Source organism: Falco naumanni, chromosome 2 (genome assembly GCF_017639655.2).
Source record: "Falco naumanni isolate bFalNau1 chromosome 2, bFalNau1.pat, whole genome shotgun sequence".
Taxonomy (NCBI): domain Eukaryota; kingdom Metazoa; phylum Chordata; class Aves; order Falconiformes; family Falconidae; genus Falco; species Falco naumanni.
Genome location: NC_054055.1, coordinates 66,439,388 through 66,460,714, shown reverse-complemented (window position 1 = coordinate 66,460,714; position 21,327 = coordinate 66,439,388). Strand labels below are relative to the sequence as shown.

Below are 21,327 nucleotides of genomic sequence, written 5' to 3'. Positions count from 1 at the left end.
ATTAAAGTGTGCTCAGTGTAAGTCTCACTTGTATTTACATTGCCTTGAGACTTCCACTGTACTGAAGCTCCCCTTGTATTCTTGATAGAGGATTGGATACATAATCCACAGTTTGGTAAGTATCATTTCATTCTAAGGTCATTAGTGAGCAATTTCATCTGTTGTGTTCTTCCAGCAGGAAGGACAATTTTATGGCTGAACAGAGTATTAGGGCTCAGAACCATGCAAGTGTTTTGCCTGTATAATGCACTAGGTATTTGGGCAATGTTTATGCATTTGTGTAGCTCCCTTGGGCTAAGCCTGTGCGCGAAAACTTGCACCAAGTGATGTGCACAGAATGAGGCCCTTGGGGCTGCCAGCAGAAGCATGTCTGCTAGGACAATCAGCTAATTCCCAGTTTGGTAGAGGCTGCTTGTACCAAGGAACTCACGTATTTTGTGGCTGAAGCAGTGGCTGCTGAATTCTTGATTCTAAATAAACCGTCTTGGAGCAGAATAGGTAAAGAGGGCATAACCGAGAGTGCTGAATCAGAGAGGGCAACTGGGACAGTCAAAGCAGCTTCCAATTCCAGCTGTTAGATTTCCTCCCCTGCCCTCACAGTAGGGATGACTGAGTGGGGCTCACCTTGGTTGCCGTAACTGATGGCTGGATGCATTTATTTCAAGGAATGGGAAACTGTTTCAGTGGTGGAAGTTTAAGCCGTGGGTTATGCCTTGGGCTACGCCTTGGGCTTTGTTTATCCAGTGTGTGTTCTTCTGTGTGGCTGATGGAGTAGTGACTTAAATAATGTTCTTACTGAATATTGAATGATGTCTCTGGGCTTCATGAAATCAATGTGGCATATTCCCTTCAAACACAGAGTGCATAGATAATTTGCAGTGCTTGTGTGTTTTAAGTGAGACTTGTCAGCTAGTTCTTGAAGGAATGTGGTAATTCTGGGGGAACGTATTTTTACTGTAGGCAGAAATACTAGCAAAAGTGTATGGTGATGTAAAATATCCCGAAAAAAGCCAACAGAATGACCTCTGCTGAAAAAATGATGAAAAATTTAAGGTTAATGCAAGGAACTATTAATAACCTTTGGGTATCTAATTTTCTGACATAAAAATACCTTAATAATGATTAAAGCTCCAGCATGTCTCCCATTTTTTGTGTTTAGCCAAGACAATAAGGAGGTCTGTGTTTAAAAAGGGAAGAAAAAAAACCTGCTGGCTTTCGGCCTGTTGGAATTAGATTTATTTTTAAGTCTACATCTGCAGTGCTTGCTGTATTTGTCCATATGACTCAAATTGCATCTACTCATTTAGATCTACTGAAGCATGGCTTACACAGATTTTTGATTCAAAGTCAAATGGTAGACCTGTCAGTGAATAAATGATGTTGATATATGCTTATGGTTCTTAGGAATAAATCCTTAACCATATAATTGGATAGAGAGAAGCTGAAAGGGTTGCTATTAAGTGTCTGAGATTATTCCCCCCATTTAAATTGGTAGGATCCAAAGACAGTCTCTTAAGTCTCTAAAGAACTTTTCATGCTGAGATAGTATTTATTTTTTTTTAAACCTGGTCTTACTGTAAATTAACTTATTCTATACAATTCCAATATGCAAAAATAGATACGCAGTGCTATCAGGTAACAAGCATTGTGCCAGCTCCAAGGCTTAGTTACCATCAGTTGACTGAATCTGACTTTAGGTAAAAAACTTTGCAGGGGATGAGGAAAGAGTCAGTGCCTGTAGGTGTTTTCATTTAAAAAAAAAAATCTTTTTTTTTTTTTTTTAAAAGCCATTAACCATGCTGTGTTTTGCTTATCCTGTTTGTGTGTATGGTTTTGTGATCTCTTTTGTAATGGTCTATTGTAAGCATAGTGTGGCAGTAGGGGCCTCTCTGCCTTTCAGGACATTGTATGTTAACAAATAATGTAGTCTGCCCGCTTCGTTTAGGGATTCTTGTCTTCCAGATAACAAGAAGTATCTGTTTTTTGCACATTAAGAAATGTTGTTCTGTGGGCATTGAAAGGTAGTTGGGGAGAGTCAAAGTGGAACAGTGCTTAAAGGTGCACATTCATGGGTGGGAAAGACCATCATGGTGTACAGCGATGTTCTGGGTGTGAAGTATAAATGCACTGGCTCTTCCAGGATACCAACACTAATTTTTTAATTTTCTTTCTTTCTTTCTTTCTTTTTTTTTTTTTGGTGTGTATTTTTGTTTATGTATGTTGTGTTTGTTTTTTTTGTTTACCCAGCCCCTTCTATGGAGAAGACTTTTACTGTGAAATTCCTCGGACCTTTCGCCATCTGTCATTTTATATTTTTGACAGAGATGTTTTTCGAAGGGATTCCATTATAGGTATGTGTTCATAAATTATTTTCTTTACAGCTTACTGCTCTTGGATTTTAACTATTAGATCGTATGTAGTCTTACAAGTTGGGCTCATGATAGGACTGACAATGACAGTGGTAATCAAGTACTGCTCAGTGTTGTCCTTTTTTGTTAAGGGACAAAAATGCCTTCAGTATTACATATATCAAAAAAAGTCTGGGAAATAAATGCTGTCTGTTATGATAGTAAATGCAGATTGCAGTTTAACTGAAATAGGCAATAAAGCATTATCTAAATGTTGGCAATATCATTTGTTGCTGCATATTTTTTTTTTTTTCTTCCAAATGCAAGGCCTTTTCCAGGGCTCATTACACTTACACATATGCAGTATTATTAAATAATTACTGTCTTAATGACATGCAGAGTAAGAGCTACTGGTCACAGGTATCCATGGTACAATAGTGACAGAATTTTATAGAGTATCAGAGCAAGCTGTTGCTTACAGAACAGCTCTGTAAAACTTCCAGTGCCTGTTATATGTGGGCAGGACCTCTGCTTCTGCAGATACTATTTGCTATGCATTTCAGCTGCAGCAAATTGCATGACACTCCATTTATCTCTTCAGGGATAAAAATCTTGTAAAAGCATAGTTCCCTTGAGGGGGAACAGTTTCCACTTTAAGTCGTTTTAACTGTTTGGATTTTTTCAGTTTTTCATCTCTTACTTTTGGAAGAAGTCACGTATGACTACCATTCTTCTAAATTCACTATAATGTGACTGTAGTTATCAATGAGGTCTTGCAGAACTTGTAGTGAGGAAGTTGCCTGATGTTGAGCAACAGTTTGTGTAGTGCTGTAATAAAATGCATTATTTTAAAGCGGTGGGGTGATGGTGCAGATCTCTTTGTATGTATCTTTACAGTAGTTTATCGTGCAGTGACTAGCTTGCTTTGAAGTGACTTCTTTCATTACTGTGTTACATTTTACATGTGAGCTAGGAAACTGGATTGCCGTTCTCTTTATGTCCCTAACTGAGCTTGCGTTTGTACAGCATCTAGCAGTCTAGCATCGTAGGGGGGGAGGAAGGGATCAGTTTCTGATTTTTGAGTGAGCTTTTGGAAACTTTTTGGTCTCTCTGATCTCTAGTTTCCCCTTGTAACATGAAAGTAATATCTCCTTTCTTTCAACTGATGAGTTTTTCATTGTTGAAATTGCCTCATCTGATCTCCTGTGTGGCACCAGTTTTGTGCAGCTGCAGTGACCCATGAACAGGCCATGGACTGGGATTTGTCTTGCTCAGGGCTTTACTCCCCCTTTTGAAACACGGGTGCCTGAACACTTAACACAAGCCAGACTCATGAAACTGCATATAAAGAAGTGCAAATTCCATGTTTCCCAGGTTCCTGTTTGAATAATCAAGGTGTGACATTGGAGGGGAATTCTTCAGGGAGCTGCTAGAGTAATCTTGTCTTAAAGGTACTGGGAGAAGTTTGTGAAAAGAAGGATTTGCAGAAGATATGAAGAGACTTTTATTTGGATGCTTGAGTGTTTGATCAGGTTTCTATTTTTCCCTACCTCCTCAGGAGAAAGCAACATTGGCTTTTGCGTGTATTGCAGAATCCACAGGTAGGCAGGCTCATGTTACTATACTGATGTAGCACTAAAAGGCAGAACCTCCAGTGTTACCTGTCTATGTTGAGATTTTACAGTGCATATTAACTGTTGTAGTCTTGAGTTTTCCCCTTTTCCTCCTCTGTTCCCTTCCGTCCTTATCAGAGGCATATTTTGAAGAGCATTTCAAAGGTGTGGAAGTGTGATAAATAGCAATGGAGAGAAGAAAAAAAAAATCCAGAATTACTGTCACTTTGATGCAAGCAGAACTTACAGAGTTAGTAAAGGACAGTGTTCTGAGAAGAGAACAGCGCTCTGCAGTAACTGCATGTGGCTGTTTCCATTAGTTCCTATTGAACAGGAGTCAGCAGCAGCACTGGAGTTTCTTTGAGAAAGGGAGCTCTTTCATTGGAACAAATTCAGTAGTATTTAGAAGGAATAGTTGTTCTATGTGTATCTTCAGCTTGGTCTTGAGAGACCTGTTCTTTAAGAGGCTTGAGCAAAGGAGGTTTGGAAGAGGTCCCTACTGAAGAAGTTTGGTCAGAGTAGTGCTAGAATAAGCTCTTTTCCACTGAACCACCAAATTGTGCAAATAGGGGCCCTTTGTTTGCATTACAGAGATTGTTTGTTATATGATGTCATCGTAAGACACTTCTGCTGAAGAAAATGTGGTTACCCATGCTCATCCAGCAATGAACTTTCTCAGAGAAGGATGTTGGGGGTTGTGTCTTCCATCCAGGGAGACAAATTTTAAGTTCAGATGTTACTGAGCTTGTGAATTTGCCTGTGTTTCCTGTGTGATCTGGTATGTTTAAGACATCTGTTTTCATTGTTTGTTTGGCTGGTTTTGAGGGGGTTTCGAGACAGACAGAGAACAGAGTGCATCTGTGTCAAAGTGGTGAGAATGTGGCAAGTAGCTATTTCTTGAAGATTGTTGGCTAGCAGAATTACTTTTGTATCACTATTCAGTATTGCTAGAACTTTCTCGTTGTGCTGTAATCCTGATTTCCAGGGTAACTGGAGATCAGGGTAGGCATGCCTTTATTTATTCAAATACGAAATACAAGTTTCTGATGGTAAATTCTTTAACATCTGAAATGCAACTTAGTATATGACAGATGAGAACGTCAAGTCACTAAAAGCGGAAGCAGTGGGGGTGAGAAAATGAAAAACAAGAACCCCCTGAAACCTCTGACAGAAACTTCCGAGGAGAACCAAACAAATTCAGAAACTGGAACACATGTAGATACGTTTTGGAACATGCTGTAGTATTTTGGCATACAGGATGGGAGGATTGTGCAGATAAAGATATCTTTGAGTCTGCATGTTTGTTTATTACATTTGCATTTTCCTAATCATAATTTGCTAAGTCATCTAGGATTTTGTTAGCTAAACAGAAAAAAACTCTTGAATAATTGTGTCTTGGAAGAGTCTTGGATGCTGGTTGAAATGCAAACATAATGAAGAAAATGCAGAGCTCAGTGGATCTGAAATGTGTTTTGCCTTTTTTAGATAAAAGGGAGCAAATACACAGTTGCTGTGAAAATAAACTCTTCTTAAGTTGTTTAATTGGTATTGTGTGTCTTGACTGTTACTGACTAGCTTTTATATACTGATTTATAGTATATTGAGATGCTTTGAGCAGAAAATGTACTACTGAAAGTAATGGTAAATTCTATTTAAAATTAGATTTGTTGGTTTGTTTCCAAATGATCAAATAGGAGTTGAAGGCCAATTTGATGGAACATGTGTCTGTATAACACATGGGATAGCTGTTTCTATCTAGTTGTTACTGTGAGGAAAAACATTGAGGATATGGAGTTAACTTGAAAAACTGTCATTTGGTACCCCTCCAGTAGTAATGGGAAAAAAGATACTTCAGGCTGGATGCAGTAGAAGAAATGTTAGGATAGTAGTGCTGCTAAATAAGGCAAATGTCAATGTATGTTCTTTAATGTTTATGTTTTGATATTTAGTTTTCAGATTTTTAGGAATGTTGAATGAGGCAAACTGCGCCAGTTCAGTGGGGCAGAAGGCTTTTCTCACCCTTAAATAATTGAGCTAGATTTAGTGAAGAAAACTATCTCCACAATATGCCCCGAGCTGGCATTCTCCTAGGTGTGTGATGAACAGTTCAGGCTGCCAGGTTGTGACCTTGAACACACAGATCAGTTAAAAAACACAGGAAGTGTGCCACACCGAGTAATTTAACACTGCACTGAGAGAATAGTTAACATTATATGCCTTTCAGGTATACACAGTCGTTTATCTTCTACTTAAATCACAAATCACGTTGGGTTTTTGTACCCCAGGACTTCATTTGTTTTGGTAACAGATGCATATAACTGACTTGCTAACACCTGCGTTAAGCAGGAACCTGAACAAAATGCAACCCCTGTGAAGTTCTGAGGGGGAAAAAAGTAAATTCACTGTATCAAATCTTGTACCCATTCTGCACTGGGGAGTAAGAACTTTCCTCTGTAAGTCTGTGTACTCTTGACTGAGGAGGAGGTTCGGTTGCCGTGCTGATGGAGAAGGAATGGTACTGAATAAAGCACAGATACGAAATGCCTGAGCTCTTCAATGAAGGAGCAGAAAGCCAGTGGGGAGAAGACTAGCTAGTGATTCTGTTAATTACATGTAGTATAACTTAACTGCTGTAAGTCACCTTCATAGAGGTTATTAGGTGTGTTGTACAACAAACTGGAATTCTTGTGGCCATTGTATGCTGGCAGGTTGTAACTGTCTTCCGGCTTAATACTAGATGAGCTGAAGCAAAGTAAGGCAATAAAACGAATTTGCGTTTGGAGGTAGTTAAATTTAGCTGCTCTGGACTGAAGTAGATGAAACCAAATCATAGCTCAGGGACACTCACAGAATGAAAACACCCTGGAATTGAAAGTTGTTTGAAGCTTGCATGTGTGAGCTGACGGCACCTTTGTTAATGACTGCTTCCAAAGCTGAGGAGGTGTGTTTGTAGAGTTGCCACCATTTATTACCAAACATCCAAGCAAACCATCTACTGTTATTAGGTAACTCTTGCCAAATGTAGCGGAAGCATCACCTTTTGATTATTTTATTGGTTTAAAAGAAAAATTGAAAAAGAGTCATCCCTGTTAAACTATGTTTCTTGCTATGGTGGAGGAAAGATCTTCCAATACATAGTAAAGCAGAGATGAAGATTTTGTGTTCCTCTGTTTCCTCCACCCAAACCATGGCTTAGGCAGCAGTCACAACTTGGTTTACTGTTTCTGTGATGCACTGTTGCATGACATGGGAATAATAGCTACTCGGTATGGTATAAATATAGCTACTAGTGAAATAAAGGAAACGGATGACTCTGTCCCACAATGACAAGTCTCAAGAAGATATAAACTAGAATTATCCTGAGAAGATTCTCTACAGTTGTGTAGAAAGCCTAAAATAAATACTTCCTGCATAGAATAAATTATTAGGATGCACTTACAATATCTTTTTAACATAACAGATGGTCACAAAAGTAGGGAAACAAATTTGAGCTTTCAAAAAATACCTATGTTTTCCTTTTTCCTCCTACAATTACACATATTATTAAAAAACTACTGCGCATAATGCACTAGAACTGAGACTGTCCTTTCATGCAACACTACTCCTTACCAAATGACAGTGTTAATACTATCTGTATTTGGAATATTGCCATAGATCCATCCTCCCAGCATACCTCTGACGGCTATTGTTTCACCTGGGCTTTCTGTATTTTCTGCAGTACTTGACTTACCTCAGCTCTAGCAGATGTTAAGCAGTCTCTGGTTTATGCCTCGTTTGAACTAAGCAAAGACTGGGACTGTGAAGAAGATGCAATAGCGGTGGCTTCTGGTGGCAGTACCTCGAGGGGGCTGGTGATGGAGGAGATGGAGGTGGTTGTTCCGTACAGGCGTGCTTGCAGGGTCTTGTTGCCTACTGTAGGGCAGATAACAGTGACTGCAAGTCTAGCTTTTAGGACTGCTCTCCCATTGCAAACAGCCATGGGCTACACCACCTTTCGCAGATGGATCGGACATTTTAAGGGCCCAGGGAGCAGCTGGCAGAGAATTGGTACCAGAGGTGTGGTTGGGTAGGGTTGTGGGGTTTTTTTGTTTGGTTGGGTGTTTTTTTTTTTGTAACAGGAACAGAGAGTAGAAATTGCAAGGTAAGCCAGGTGAGATCTTTAGGAATGTGGCCAGAAAAACCATCCTAATAGAGGATAATCCATGCAATGCTGCAGCTTGCTTCCTTTAAGGATAGAAGCTATGTCTTTTACGCAGCCTTCTTTTCTCTGCTTTATTATCCAAGATAAATTCCACAAAGGGGGAAAATGGATTTTTTAAGTTACATTCTTTGTATATTTGGACTAGTTACTCAAAAACCAAACAAATCTGGGGTCATAGTACACATCAGTACTCTGCATAGGATGCACCTCCGTTGTGCTGGAAGTGTGCTGCCGTTAACATCACTAATTCTTCCCCATGGTAGCATATGATCTAGTAGTGCTTGTGCTTCATGGTGCACTGTACAGGAGCTGGGAGGGAGTCATTCTCCTGCCTCTAAGGCTCTGAAGTCTTATGTTGCCCCTAATTCTCATCCTTTTCTTTCTAATCCTCAAGTTTCCGTGTTACAGGAGGCATGAGTGAATTTGTGCTGTTCTTGAACAAAAGGCAGGCATCTAGCCCTTTTTGTCTTGCAAAGTTTCTGTACTTCTATTTGTTGTCAAATAACCTTTCATACAGATAATTAAAAAAATCCGGGTCATCTGGAATAGCAGCAGTGCTTCTTGGTTGGAGATTTTTAGGTAATTGAAGTTTCATGAGGCTTTCACAGCCTAAAACATGGATTAAAATTGATTCTGATTTGCCTTTAGTCTTTCCAGCTATTAGTGACTCTCCTTGTGCACCTTCATATCCATTATTTCAAATGAATTCGTCGATAGTGTGTCTGTGCACTTATTGTACTAGCATGAAGCAACTTCAGAACTAGCTTTCAGGTTATCTTACTGCCTAGTATTGCAGCACATAGGAGGCAAAGTAGTTTCTGCGCAGAGCTGAAAGAATACTGAATTAATTAGGTGTTTGGGGCCTTTTAACATGTGACTCAGACCTAACCCTTTGCTATAAATTATACTGCAGTAAGTGTTAATGGAGGATGTTGTATTAAAAATACTGTGTTATATTGCTTCAGCTCACTTGGCAGCAATATGCAAAGTTCTGTGGTTTTCACTGCGCAAGTATTCCAAGATAAAGATAACCTAAGGAGAAGATAAAAGAGCTCATGAAATGCTCTGGTTCTAGGGTTCTGTAAAATAACTGTTGGATCATTTTTCAGGTAGAGCCTCATGCTCTTTTAAAAAAAAGTACAAACTCCTGCCCTATTGCTGTCTTAACTTGTTTATTTTTGGTAAAGGAATATATTTTCTACTATTTAGCATCTGACATAAATACTCACACCTCTCAGCTGTGAGGTAAACACTCTGCAAACTGGCAAATGAGTATTAAAAGGTGAGTTATAATCCTCAAACTAGTGCCTAATCCTTTTGTCGCCAACAGGTAATCCCGACAGAGGTAGTTGTAACTGGATGGAGAATGCCTGATCCAATTGATAACTCTAGTCTTTGTATGGAAATGTTAGTCCCTGAATTAACGAGCCCAGGCATGTCCAGGGACAAGCTAATGGGCTCCCTTGAGTTGCCTGGGAAGAGCTTTTGAAACTCCAGTGAGGGACCGGCACCGAGGGTGCAGCGCTTTCACAGACACTTTTGCAAGCCATGAAGCCAGAAATCCCTACTCATCTCTGTTGCGTATTTCTGTCTGTGTGCCCAAATGACCTTCTGCTATCTTCTAGCTGTGTTAATGTGACGCTTCAGTGGGGAAGCCATAAAACAGGTCAGCTGAAATGATATCTATGTTAAAAATGCCAGCACCCTCAACATATCATCTCTGAAACTTACTGCTGCTTCTCTTCTCCTCCCCCAGAATGTTTATTCTCATTATTTGGTGTTTTTTACTTTGGATTGGTTTCCTCGACAGTTTTGGTGTAGCCTGCTGCGAGGATGGGGTGCATGGGTGGGGGAATTAGGAGGCTTTTAAATCAGTTTACACCAGGGATCATGAAGTGGAATTTGCACCCTTAGGACCATGCGGGCCCTAGGTAGTAACCTCATTCATCTGTGAGCTGGCCACGTGTTTGAAATAATAGGTTGTTGGTAGATTGTTTTCTCCCTAAGGAGAGATTCACAGAAGGAAGGGGCCAGGTGTGGCATGCCTCATCTTTGTTTTGAACACAGGGCTTAAGATTTAAATGTGTCAGTGGAGATGTGTTCACTCTGAACTGAGGGGACATAGGGAAATTGCTGCCGTATGTGTGAAAAATGTGTAGGAGCGTGTGGGGCTTTCCTACCCTCTCTCAATGTGACAGGGTCCTGGTGAATATCAGACTTTGGAAAGAAATTAGTTCAGATGAGAAGAATACTTTTACTTAATCGTTGCTGGTCTTGCTGCTGAGAATCTACCTTGTAAAAATGTAACTTAAGTTTTGAAATTACACCTTGTACCATTCCGCGTGCTCTGCTGTTTCCTGCCCTCTCCCATACAGTGTCTAAAAGCTTAAAGAGACCCAGACTCTCTGCAGCCTGGGGCGGCTCTGAGGAAACCCGCAGGAGTGGCTGGGTGCCTCAGGTGCAAGTTTTAGAGGCTCTCACTGCTGCCTGGCAGCCACCCAAGTCTTGAGAAAGCGCACAGGACAATGGGCTCAAGTTTGGGAGGGCGCTGAAGAACTGCAAAGGGGAAAGCGTCCTGTAAATGAGTGGTGGGTAAACCTTTCCGCCCTCTTGCATCAGGTTTATCTTCAAGGAGAATTACAGGCCCTTATTGTGTCGCGTCAGGTCAAATGACAGGTGCCAACAGCTTGTGATTATTGGCCTAGATTTAACCTAGTTCTGGTGAGGCTAGAAGGTATTTGAGCTGGGTCAGACATAGGTCAGCGGGTGGCAGAGCAATGGCTGTATAGAGGACTATGTATAGTGACTGTGCTTACACTTGCACTGTGGCTTATGCGAACCTGGTGGTGATGATGAGCGTGGTTCAAGTGAGCATGGATGTGGCTTGAGCGGGCGAAGAGTTATAAACCAAAATTGTGCACGGTGCTCCTATACACAGGGAATTATTTAATAGGGCAGATCAAACAGTCAGCCCTATCAGTAATATACCTTCGTATATGTTTAGACTAGCCAAAGTGTTGGCCTTTTTTCCCCCACTCTCTCTCTCTGCCCCTGTTTTTTTCCGTAGTAGATTTTTCTCCTTTGTGGATCACTTGGTATGCAGTGAAAACCTTGGATTGTAGCCAGCCCAGTCAATAAGTTTCACTCACTAATAAGACCTGCTTGTGTGCAGAGCAAACAGTGCTGTTCAAACAGTTTCCTAATCAAAACAGTCGTACCGCTGTGTTAACCCTCTTGGACCTGGAGGCCTTCACACACTTTGTGCTCCTATTATGTACTGACTGTGCGGTCAGACCCACCTGGGTTATCTTGCCATTCTTGATACAGAGAGCAGTAGGACTCCCTACTGAAAGAGGGCACAGTGATAACACTATTTATGCTACATACTGGTGCAGATGTTTGTAAAATCGTCCTTGAGTTTTCTGCAAGGACGTTCCCTGCATGGGAGGCGTCTGTGAATGAGATTGATTACAGGCAACAGTCTCTGGGAAGTGCATGCTACACTGCGATCAGGTGGAGGATTTCTGCAAGAGATTAAAGGGTACACTGAGGATTGCAAACAGTGAAAGTAAACAATTTCGAGTGAGGTCTAAAGCAATTATTGGAAGATGATGCGTTTAGATTTAATTCCTTTCTCAAAATGTTTTAGAGAAACGAGGTTGCCCACAAACTGCCATTGCTGAAGAGTAAAAGCTTTGAAAATACACAGCCGTCATCACATAGATTCTTGGTGGCGTTAACTCCTCTGTTCAGTGCAGTTCAGAGGTCTTATTTACCCTTTCTGCTGTATTATTTTGTAGGTTTGTGTAATTTAGTTATTGCTTTTCTAAGAAGTTTCAAGTCACTTGCTATGCATATCCAACAAAGAGCCTGGTGATGAATCTGCCTAGTTAACCTCTAGTTTAATGTTTGTCAGGAGATGGATCTGGTAATCTCTAAAGACAAGCAGGGGGAGGAGAGTGCTGAGGGCAAAATGAGCAAGACTTGGGAATAATGGGTCAGCAGCTCTGGGAAAGCTAGAGCAGAAACCCTGGTGGATACTGGGGAAGGATGGCAGAGTAGTTTAGAAACTAGGAGTGGACATCTGGAAACTGTCACCAGAAAGCAGCCCGAGGGTGACAGAAGAATGCAGCAGCAGCTGCAGCAGGGTACTCGGAGCAGCCCAGCAAACAGGAGGGCTGGATGGAGCCATCCAATAACCACTAAAAAGGAAAAAAATTTGGGGAGCACTGGGGTGTAATAACTTACTTCTGGGACTTTAGTAAGCTTTTAGACTTCAGAAGGGAGAATGCTTTGTGTTTGCTGTTTTTGTAGCCTTCCATTGTGTGGATTTTTATTATTTTTTTCTGTTTTTGTAAATGTGTTCTGTTAACATTCTTTGGGGTATTGTATTACTGACCCCTGACCAAACTGCATGGGTTTGGGAAGCCTTGGAAATCTCTCCCTCTAAGACTGCATCCCTCGGTGTATTTTATCTAGCAGAATTTGGTTAAAGAAGGTCTGTGTGTCTGTAGCAAAGCAGTGATTGCAAACTGTACGTGAGCAGCTCACTCCAGCAGAGAAAGTCTTCTACCAGACCACGTTGCCAAAAAACAGCTTCCTTGAGCCTCGTGAATGTCTCTGACTGTCCTGGATTCTTTCATTTTGAATATGCTGCTTCGCTCAGTGCCTGAGGAACCACCCAGCCCAACTGTTTTTTTCTGAGGATTGCTGCTTCTCAGGCATGCCATGCTTTGCTTTGTATATACAAAGAAAGATGTTTGGAAGAAGTTTCATTGCCACTCAGAAAGTTTTTTATATAATGCCTGAGAGAGACTGGGCAAGATAGACGTTTCAGCTTTATATGTACATTAGCCCTGTTTCAGCTTTACATGTATATTAGCCCTTAGCACTCATGTATGTTAGTTCACAGCATGGAACTGGCTGTTGTTGCCATAACTACGAGAACAGCTAATTTGGTAGGGTTTGGAAGGGGAGAAGCTCTGCCTTGGTTGGTTTTTTTTGTTGTTGTTGGGTTTTGTTTTGGTTTTGTTGTTTCCCTCTGCACAGTCAGAGTACTTGGGTGACTCTGGATTGCGTGGTGCAAACTGCAAGAGGGAGGGACGCGGATCATCAGGGCCTCAAACTTGACATCTTTAGTTGCTGCCTTTCTCCAAAACTACATAGTGAAAAGCCTCATTCTAAAACATTGGTAGCAATAACCCCATGCATGGAACTTTTTTAGGATTGTTAAAGACATCTGCATCAAAAATCTATCTCCAACAATTTTTGAGCTTTTCCTCCCACAAGTTTGTCATGTCAAAGAAGTAATACTGATATTTTTACTGTAAGCATAGTTAAAAGCTTTTCCACAGAGCCCAGTGCTTCAGTCTGTTAGGTGAGTATGACGTTAGGAATTTTAAAGGCTTTCACAATATGAAGTGGAAAAAGCTGCTCATCAGAAATAATTATGTATTTTGTAAAGAAGTATGCCCTGAAGAAATATTTTCTTGCTCTGAAACCTTTCTTGAATAGGACAGTCCTTAAATCATTGTTTTAAAACTTGTTTTTGATGGAAAGGTACTTTGGGGGAGCTATAGCATGTCTTAAACTGTGCTTCTGGTTTGTTTCATTTCTAGGAAAAGTAGCTATACAGAAAGAAGATCTGCAGAAGTATCATAACAGAGACACCTGGTTTCAACTCCAGCATGTTGATGCTGATTCAGAAGTACAGGTGAGATTATCTTGGCAAAGGAGTATTTGTGACAGGGTCATGGCAGTTTTATGGGTTCCATGGCTCTAGGACAGATGTGTTGCTTCCCTACAGAAAGGAAGCATTGCTCATTAGTGTGGCTTAGGTTTCAGTGATATTTGCAGCTTGTGTGTGTGTAGGGTGAATTACGAGTGTCCATAAATGAATGGGGCCAGGATTCTGCCTACAGAAATAATTAAACTAAGTGAACTGTCAGGGTCACTGATACAAGGAGAGGGGCGTGGTTATCTCAAGTATCAAATAACTTCAAAAACCTATAAATAACTGTTGATTCCTCAGGGAGTGCAGCCAGCTTGAAAATAGTATCTGCAGGTACTGATGTAAATAATTATGTAGGCAGGTTGTCACAGGAATGGCAACAAGCACATCTCAGATGAAAAAACAGTCCTTGCCAGATTCCTAGGCCCTGCTCTAAACCATGGAAATGCTGATAACTCTATCACTTAAGCTTCATTTAGGGTTTGATACTTTGCAGGTTTAGGTACACAGCAAGACTCCTCTTTTTTTGTATGTATCCTCTTTTGAAGCAGATTCTATTTTCTATTACAGTATTACGTGTTGTGAAAACAGTCCTTAATAACAAAGCAAGAAATTAAAATGAGGCAGGAGTATATCAAGTCTATGTAAATCAGTTAATTTTTTTTCTTTTTTTCCTCTCAGTATATATTACAGGTCACTTTTGAAAAACAGTATTTGCTTAGGAGGTCACAGACATGAATGCCTGACCTGTGTCTCTAATAAATGCAAAGGGAAATGCTGCTTAGATACTGCTTTGTGGTAGGGTTGGGTGTAATGTCTTGGCTTTTCAGTCTGCATTGCAGATCTGCACATACCAGGTCAGAAAATGACACTTACAATGTATACTCATTCCAGCATGTAGTGTGGTTGTGTATAGTGAAGTATACGTGAAAATACATTCAAGGTTTGGTTTTCTGTTTATTTAGAGAGAGAAATAATACATGGTTGTGCATGTGAGGCAAAGAAAGCCTCATGACAGCCTGTTCAGTCAGTAACATTCTCTTGTAAAATATTGCTCCTCTTTAATGCCACATTTCAATGCCAATGGTGATGGAAAGGCTTTTAACAGCCTTTTAACTTTGAGGTCTTTTCTGTTTACCCTGGTCTCCCTTTCTTCTTACCCCAAAGCATCTTATGAGTGACTTTAAACATTAGATTTACTGTTTATTTCCTGCAGGATACAAAAACTTTCCCTTTGTAATTTATTATTTCAAGAAGGCCAATATTTGGATAAGCTTTTGCATTGCTTATTTTGTTACGATATTTGCACAGGGTGAGCTTATGGAAGCTTTTTAGACCAGGGTACTTTCTAGGACAGCACTGGTAATGTAAGCTGTGAACTCATACCAAAAGTTTGCAGGCAGCTCTAGCTTTTGGAGAGATGGGCAGCGCAATGTTTGCTGGAAAGCATGTTCTCTGTTTGTAATTGTTTGTATAGTTTATCACTTCCGCTGTTTGTATTTTTACAAGAGCCCAACTGTTAAAAGCTGTTTCTGGACTCTATGATAAGCATTTATTACAACTAGTGTAAATATGAGCAGCACTCAGATTTTATCCATTTACTTAGATGGTCCACAGCCTTTATATTAAGGAGTCTGCAAGAGGGCTTTGTTTCCCATAATAGCCGGAGCAGATTTGTAAATATTTTGTACAAATTCTTAGGCAAGTGAAGATAGCCAAATGAAGTATTTTTGTGTTTGCATCTTTTTATATTTGTGGTATCTCTGTTGTATATTTTTCTAAACACTTTTAGATTTATAAGAGGAAAAAAAGAATATATGTGTTAATGATAAGAATTTATGCAATGTAACTTGATTTTTCAGATAATAATTTAAGGAATTTTAGGTAGTTAACATTTGCAGTGAATTATGCAAATACTAGTAGTCAAAAAGCAATTTTAATGTTCCAAGTATCAGTTTTATCATTCTAGTAATTGTCCCCATTGGCCACATAATCTAGTGGATTAAACATTGAGCCATGTGCCAGGCTCATCCTGCATCTTCTGTTTTGTTGGCAAGTAGTCTTAATGCTATTTTGCATGTTGTAGAGCACTTACTGGTTATTTAGTTATGCGTCACAGCACTGTATTGAAGTAAGCTACTGTCACTCCCACACTTTGAAAACAGTGAGAATGAGTGTCAGAAAGAATGTGACTTGCTTGAGGTCATACAAGTCAGTGAGGAATGTTTAAAAAAAACACCCCGCTAACAAACAAACATCGAAGAGACCAGTTTTCTATTCTTTCTAATTCATTAGGCCATAGCGTGAAAGAAAATGGGTGATAGTAATAAGCCTGCATAGGACCTTTCTTTACTGTGTGCAAAGCCTAAAAATATCCAGGTTTTAAGCAAACCAGTTGGCACAGTCAGAAATTGAAAACCAGATTAAAATCAGTGGATTATTGAAATATTAGTGATCTTGGGTGCTGTGGTTCTCAGATGCCATGTTCTAGGAAACATTTGGCTTCATTTTCCAGAACAGGAGGACTGATCTGAAATTATGGATAACAACATTTGCGATGTAAGAGCTGGTGTTTTGAGCTGTCTATTTGAGGTTTAATGAGTAGAATTAAAAATTTTATTCTAGATGTGGTTTGGACCTCACTTGTATGAGTTCCAGAAATGGTACAGATTTTCAAACAGCAGCGCTGTTAGTTCTGCCTTCATACATAGGGAGGGAATAGTATGTGTAGAGATTCCTCTCTTCCTCTCTCTCTCTTTTTTTTTTTTTAGTGCAAAATAATACAACAAACAACTAAAACTCTAGTTTTAATGGACTTTGAGTGGATTTCTTAATATTTTTATGCAGTTTTCTCAAATATTATTCAGAAGTTAAAACTAAGTTTTCTGATGCTGTACAAAATATGTAAGCCTATATTTTTTTAAAAAATGATCAAAATGTAAGTGGTAATAATGTATAATTCCATCAGAAATAGTTGCCAAGGTGTTTAGCTTGAGGCTTTGCATTCAGTTTTATGGTTTTCCAATGTTGCTAATTCTTACTGTCGTATGAAGATGTTTTGTATTGTCAGGAGTGCAGGGTGAGCTTATGACTTGGTAAACCTTATTGCAGACAAGAATATTACTAACAGCAGGACTGTGTTAATTGTCAGCCTGCACAGATATGAGCAGTATTGTCAGATGCTTTAATGCCACATCTTTTTATTGCTTGACAGTAAGAAGTACTGGAGTCCAGCATGATTGCTCATCTTCAAGAAAAAATGAGGGCATTGTCTGTGTAGGCTGAGGCCTGAGATGTTACCACCACTGATGCTGTTCAGTGTGGTGCACATGAAGCACTTCAGGTGCTGCACCAGCTGCTCAGCACACAGAGACAGATTGGGCATTACCCACCCACATGCCCTTTGTAGCTTTGGTTCATCATTTGGTCTAACAAACTAATTTGTTGAGTTAATCAGTGTAATCATGTGCATCTGAATTTCCTTCCCTTCATCTGAGTGAGTGGGTAACAGTAGCCATCAGAATGCAGTGCTGTGTCATTCAGCGGTGGACTGTATTATGTTGGACTTTTGTTCTGTTGGTACATCAGTGCCTCCACATCTTTACTGGCTGGTATTGGTCTTGTTAGTTTGAAAATAACATACTGCATAGTCTACTGTAGTCCTGTCAGTGTATGCCATTAATGCTGTTTAGATACCGCCTGGGTGATGAAACAGCAGTTGTGCTGTAAATGGTTAAGTCTGAGCTGTTCTGTGGAGAACAAATTATGAAACTCCAGCAAAATTGTATTTTTGTTCAGCATGCAAATATGAAATGACATGGTTTCAGAGTATTTCCTTTTAAAATATATTAAAACATGTTAAATGTGATCAGGAAGTTTTGTTATACAGAGTGCAGAATGAAACTCGACAGCGACCATTAAATGCATAATTCATGGATTAACTTTCCAGACTGGAAAGCTTGTTCTGAAAGTATAAAGCTGTAACTAGGTGGGTTTGTGCAGATTTGGTTGAAGGAATTTTAAGTTCCCATCTTCTCTGTACTCCTCAGTGGGACATTACCATGGCCAGAGCTAAATACCCAGTGTCTGACAGTACAAGTGCCCAAACACTTCAGTGGGAAGTAAAACAGGAACTGAGCCATTACTGAAAATTGTTTACCTTTTGCACTGAAATAGACTGTGAACAATCAGGAAGCCTCAATGGAAGACACAACTTTCTAAGTCACTAAGAGGATGATGTTGCACAGTTTCCATGGGGTGTGTATCTTTTCTACTCATTTGTCTTTCAGGGCCTGCTGTATTCTCATGCTCATGCTTTTTGAGGACTGGAAGCAAAAATTGCCATGCTATTGTGTGTGCCTGTCTCTTGATCCATGAATGTCTGCCTTCACATGCAGAAGTTTACCCAACAGTAACTGATTCAGATACTTGCCTGGGGCTGTAGATGACAGATGCCCTCACTGGTCAATGTGTTCTCAGCGGAATTTAAGTCCAACTGCACATGCAATCTTTAAAAGGCCTTTCCTGTTTTTGAGTAGTTTTCCCTTTTTTTTTTTATTTTTTTATTAAAGTAGCTTCAGCCCTGCGTAGTTCAAGTCTGAGAAGTCTGAGCAAAATACACCAGCATACTCCAAACCATGTAGTCTATATATGACAAAGTGGGGGAGAGATGGAAGGAGAGTTAGATCACACTGACATGTTTTCCTGTGCAGGCTCTTGCTTTAAAAGTTCCCCTTTTCAAGTGTGCTTTGTGTTACTTCCTCCACAGCACTGACAAATGTGAAATGGTCCTGTTCTCTTACAGCTGGGTTCTCAATGTTAAATTACTTTTCCAAAGCCAGTCATGCTCAAGATCTTCTGTAAAACTCATTGCTGGGAGTGAAAAAATCTGACATAAAAACTTGAAAATTGCTCATTTTCCCTTCCTTCTCATAAGAAATTTTACGTGTCTGAAACATACCTATTTGTCTATCAACTGTAAAAAAATATATTTAAAAAAAAGGTATGTTCGGGGCAGATAACCAACATAAGGAGAAGCAAATTGTCTCACATTTTAACCTTCTGTACTCAAAGCTTTGTGCAAAAGATTTACTGATGTTAAGAAGTACTTTCTTCAGACACCAAAAGCCCTTCCTCCTCCTTCCACCACATTAGCATTTTGCCTACAGAGGCCTTTGACTATTGGTGATTAAACATGCCTGCTCTTGAGTATGGACGGATATGAGTGTCAGGTGTGGACTATATATCATTAGTGGAAAACATTACTTACAGGTGCGTTTGGAGAGTACACCTAAAATCCTTTTGTTATGCTGGAAATCACTACTAGCTCTGAAATGCTGCCTGTATATTAGCTGGGAGAATATATCCAGGGCACTCAGCGCTGCTCCAAAGAACCTCTCCTCCTTTGTCAGCATCTTCCCATTGAATGTAGAATCTCTATCCCAAGCGTCAGGCTTTATGAATGAAATCCTGGCCTTGCCAGGGTGGGAGTTTTGCCATGTCTTCAGCAGAGCCAAGGTTTCACCACAAGCCTTTGCATTAGCTCTTCTCCATTCAGCCCTGTGTGACAGTTAGAGGAGTTTATCCCAGACCTGCAGAGGAAGCTAGAAGTTTGTTACTCTGTTATTTACTTTCACCCTACATTCATAACATTGTGGAAGTTGCCATGGTCTCTCCCATGTCTGCCTGCTTCCTGTTCTGTATAAATCAATGTTTATTATATATGTAGAGCAAAACATGTTCAACTGGGATGGTTTTGATGCGAATTGTTACTTTTCTTAATATGGATTTGACGATAAGCTAGGTTGAGCTAATTGTCTTTAGGAGCAACCATATAGGGCTGTTTCACTCCAGAGATAGAATTCTCTAGCCTATTAAACAGTTAAGAGCATTGCATGCTGACTGCCCATCACTGACATTAACTATCGTTGTGTAGGGGTCTAAATGCTTCTAGCATAAAGATGAGTCACTGATGCGTCTTGTATAACCTACTGTAAGCATGGGTATATGCAAATTGTAAAAAGAAGAAGCTGCTTCCAGGTTTGGTATCAGCTTTCCACCACACACAGGAAATAAATGGGTGTTACCCTCAATTTTATGAACAGTGGCGTTTAGGTTTCTCTCTTCTAGTTGTTTTGAGAAGAGATGACATCTCTGTTTTGGTAGGGTGAGAAGATTCTCAAGGCTGCATGCCTACTAACAAAATTATCTCAGACAACTGAATCATGCTTCAACAATGGTAAATAATGTTTGTGATAACCCAAAAGACCAGATCCTGCTTTGTGGCAAGACTTCCTCTCTATGTGAATGTAAGAGCACAGTGTTTGGACTTAGCAGCACAAAGGGGCAAGGCAGTTCGTCTGCTTTTGGTCTGTTACTTTTAAAAAGCTAGTCTGTAACATGGCATGTGGTAAGGAGCACCTACTACTGAATAATAAATTTACATTATTTCAAAATTACATACATGAATTCTGTATCTGCAGAGCACAATTTGTCTGGGAAGTGAAAGCCAGGTGGATTTCACTTACAACATCTACATAGTGTATGGCATCAAAGTGTTTGAGAGGAAAACACGACTAATTATAAGGGTTTGGACCATATGGAGGTAGTCTTCCTTTAGAGACATTTGAAGATGTTTGCCAGTTACTGAGAAGTTCTGACACGCTTGCACATACGGAGACCAAGCAGTCCTCAGTTCTGTGTTGCCTAGCATTTATGGATCCATGCAGCGTCCATTAGAGCTGTTGCACTTTCCTCAGCGACAGACTGGGTTTGGTTGCAGATTCTTGTGTGCCGCACTGATTCAGCAGGCGGGCTGTGATCTGGGGTATGATCCTCAGACTTTTGCCAGCCGCTTGCTGCCCTCAGCTAAAGGAAGGAGCAGCTGTTAAAGCAGCAAATGCAGACAGCAAATAAACTCTTCCTCCTGCTCTCAAACCTGTTGTTAAGCTGTGACCTTATGTTGGGCTGCTGATAATACTGGATTTACCTAAAGTGGTAGCTGCACCCTTGGTCTTTACTCTCCCACTCCCTCTTAGACAGCATTTTTAGTGAGCCTTCAGAGGCTGGGTCAGTTTTATTGTTTACTTTTAAGCTCTACTAGTGCCAGAAAGTGACATCTCAGAAAGTTGCCTAAGAAGGTTTCGAAGTAGACAAGACCTGTCTAATAACATTTGCTGTATTCTGAAATAAGATTTGGAAAGGCAAAGAAAGCAACAGCACAGGTTATCCCATAGTTTGGAATGGTCTGTGTGCAGCGCTGAGTCCTTCCAGCGCTGCTTTCTTCAGACAGCTTGCAGCAAGGGGTTGTAAACCAACACACCAACGGTATCACAATCCTAAATTTGAGATTCCAAAACAGTGAGGTGCTGGCATTAGTCATGGGCTGTGGTTCATGTCACCTGCTTAGGCTAGTCTTTCCCTACAGCCTGTCCC

At 40.2% G+C, this 21,327-nt stretch overlaps 1 protein-coding gene across 4 annotated transcripts in view; it reads left to right on the top strand.

The window, feature by feature from the left end:
- The window catches only part of RASA3 (RAS p21 protein activator 3), a 134,624-nt gene that overhangs the window by 49,898 nt on the left and 63,399 nt on the right, over positions 1-21,327 (top strand). For all 4 annotated transcript variants that reach the window (XR_005826501.1, XR_005826502.1, XM_040584610.1 and 1 more), the window contains exons 3-4: positions 2,248-2,351; positions 13,781-13,875. Coding sequence is in view for 2 of the 4 variants with exons in the window: in XM_040584610.1 (XP_040440544.1) it covers positions 2,248-2,351; positions 13,781-13,875 (199 nt within the window). In the remaining 2 variants the exon portion in view is untranslated. The remainder of the gene's footprint in view (positions 1-2,247; positions 2,352-13,780; positions 13,876-21,327) is intronic.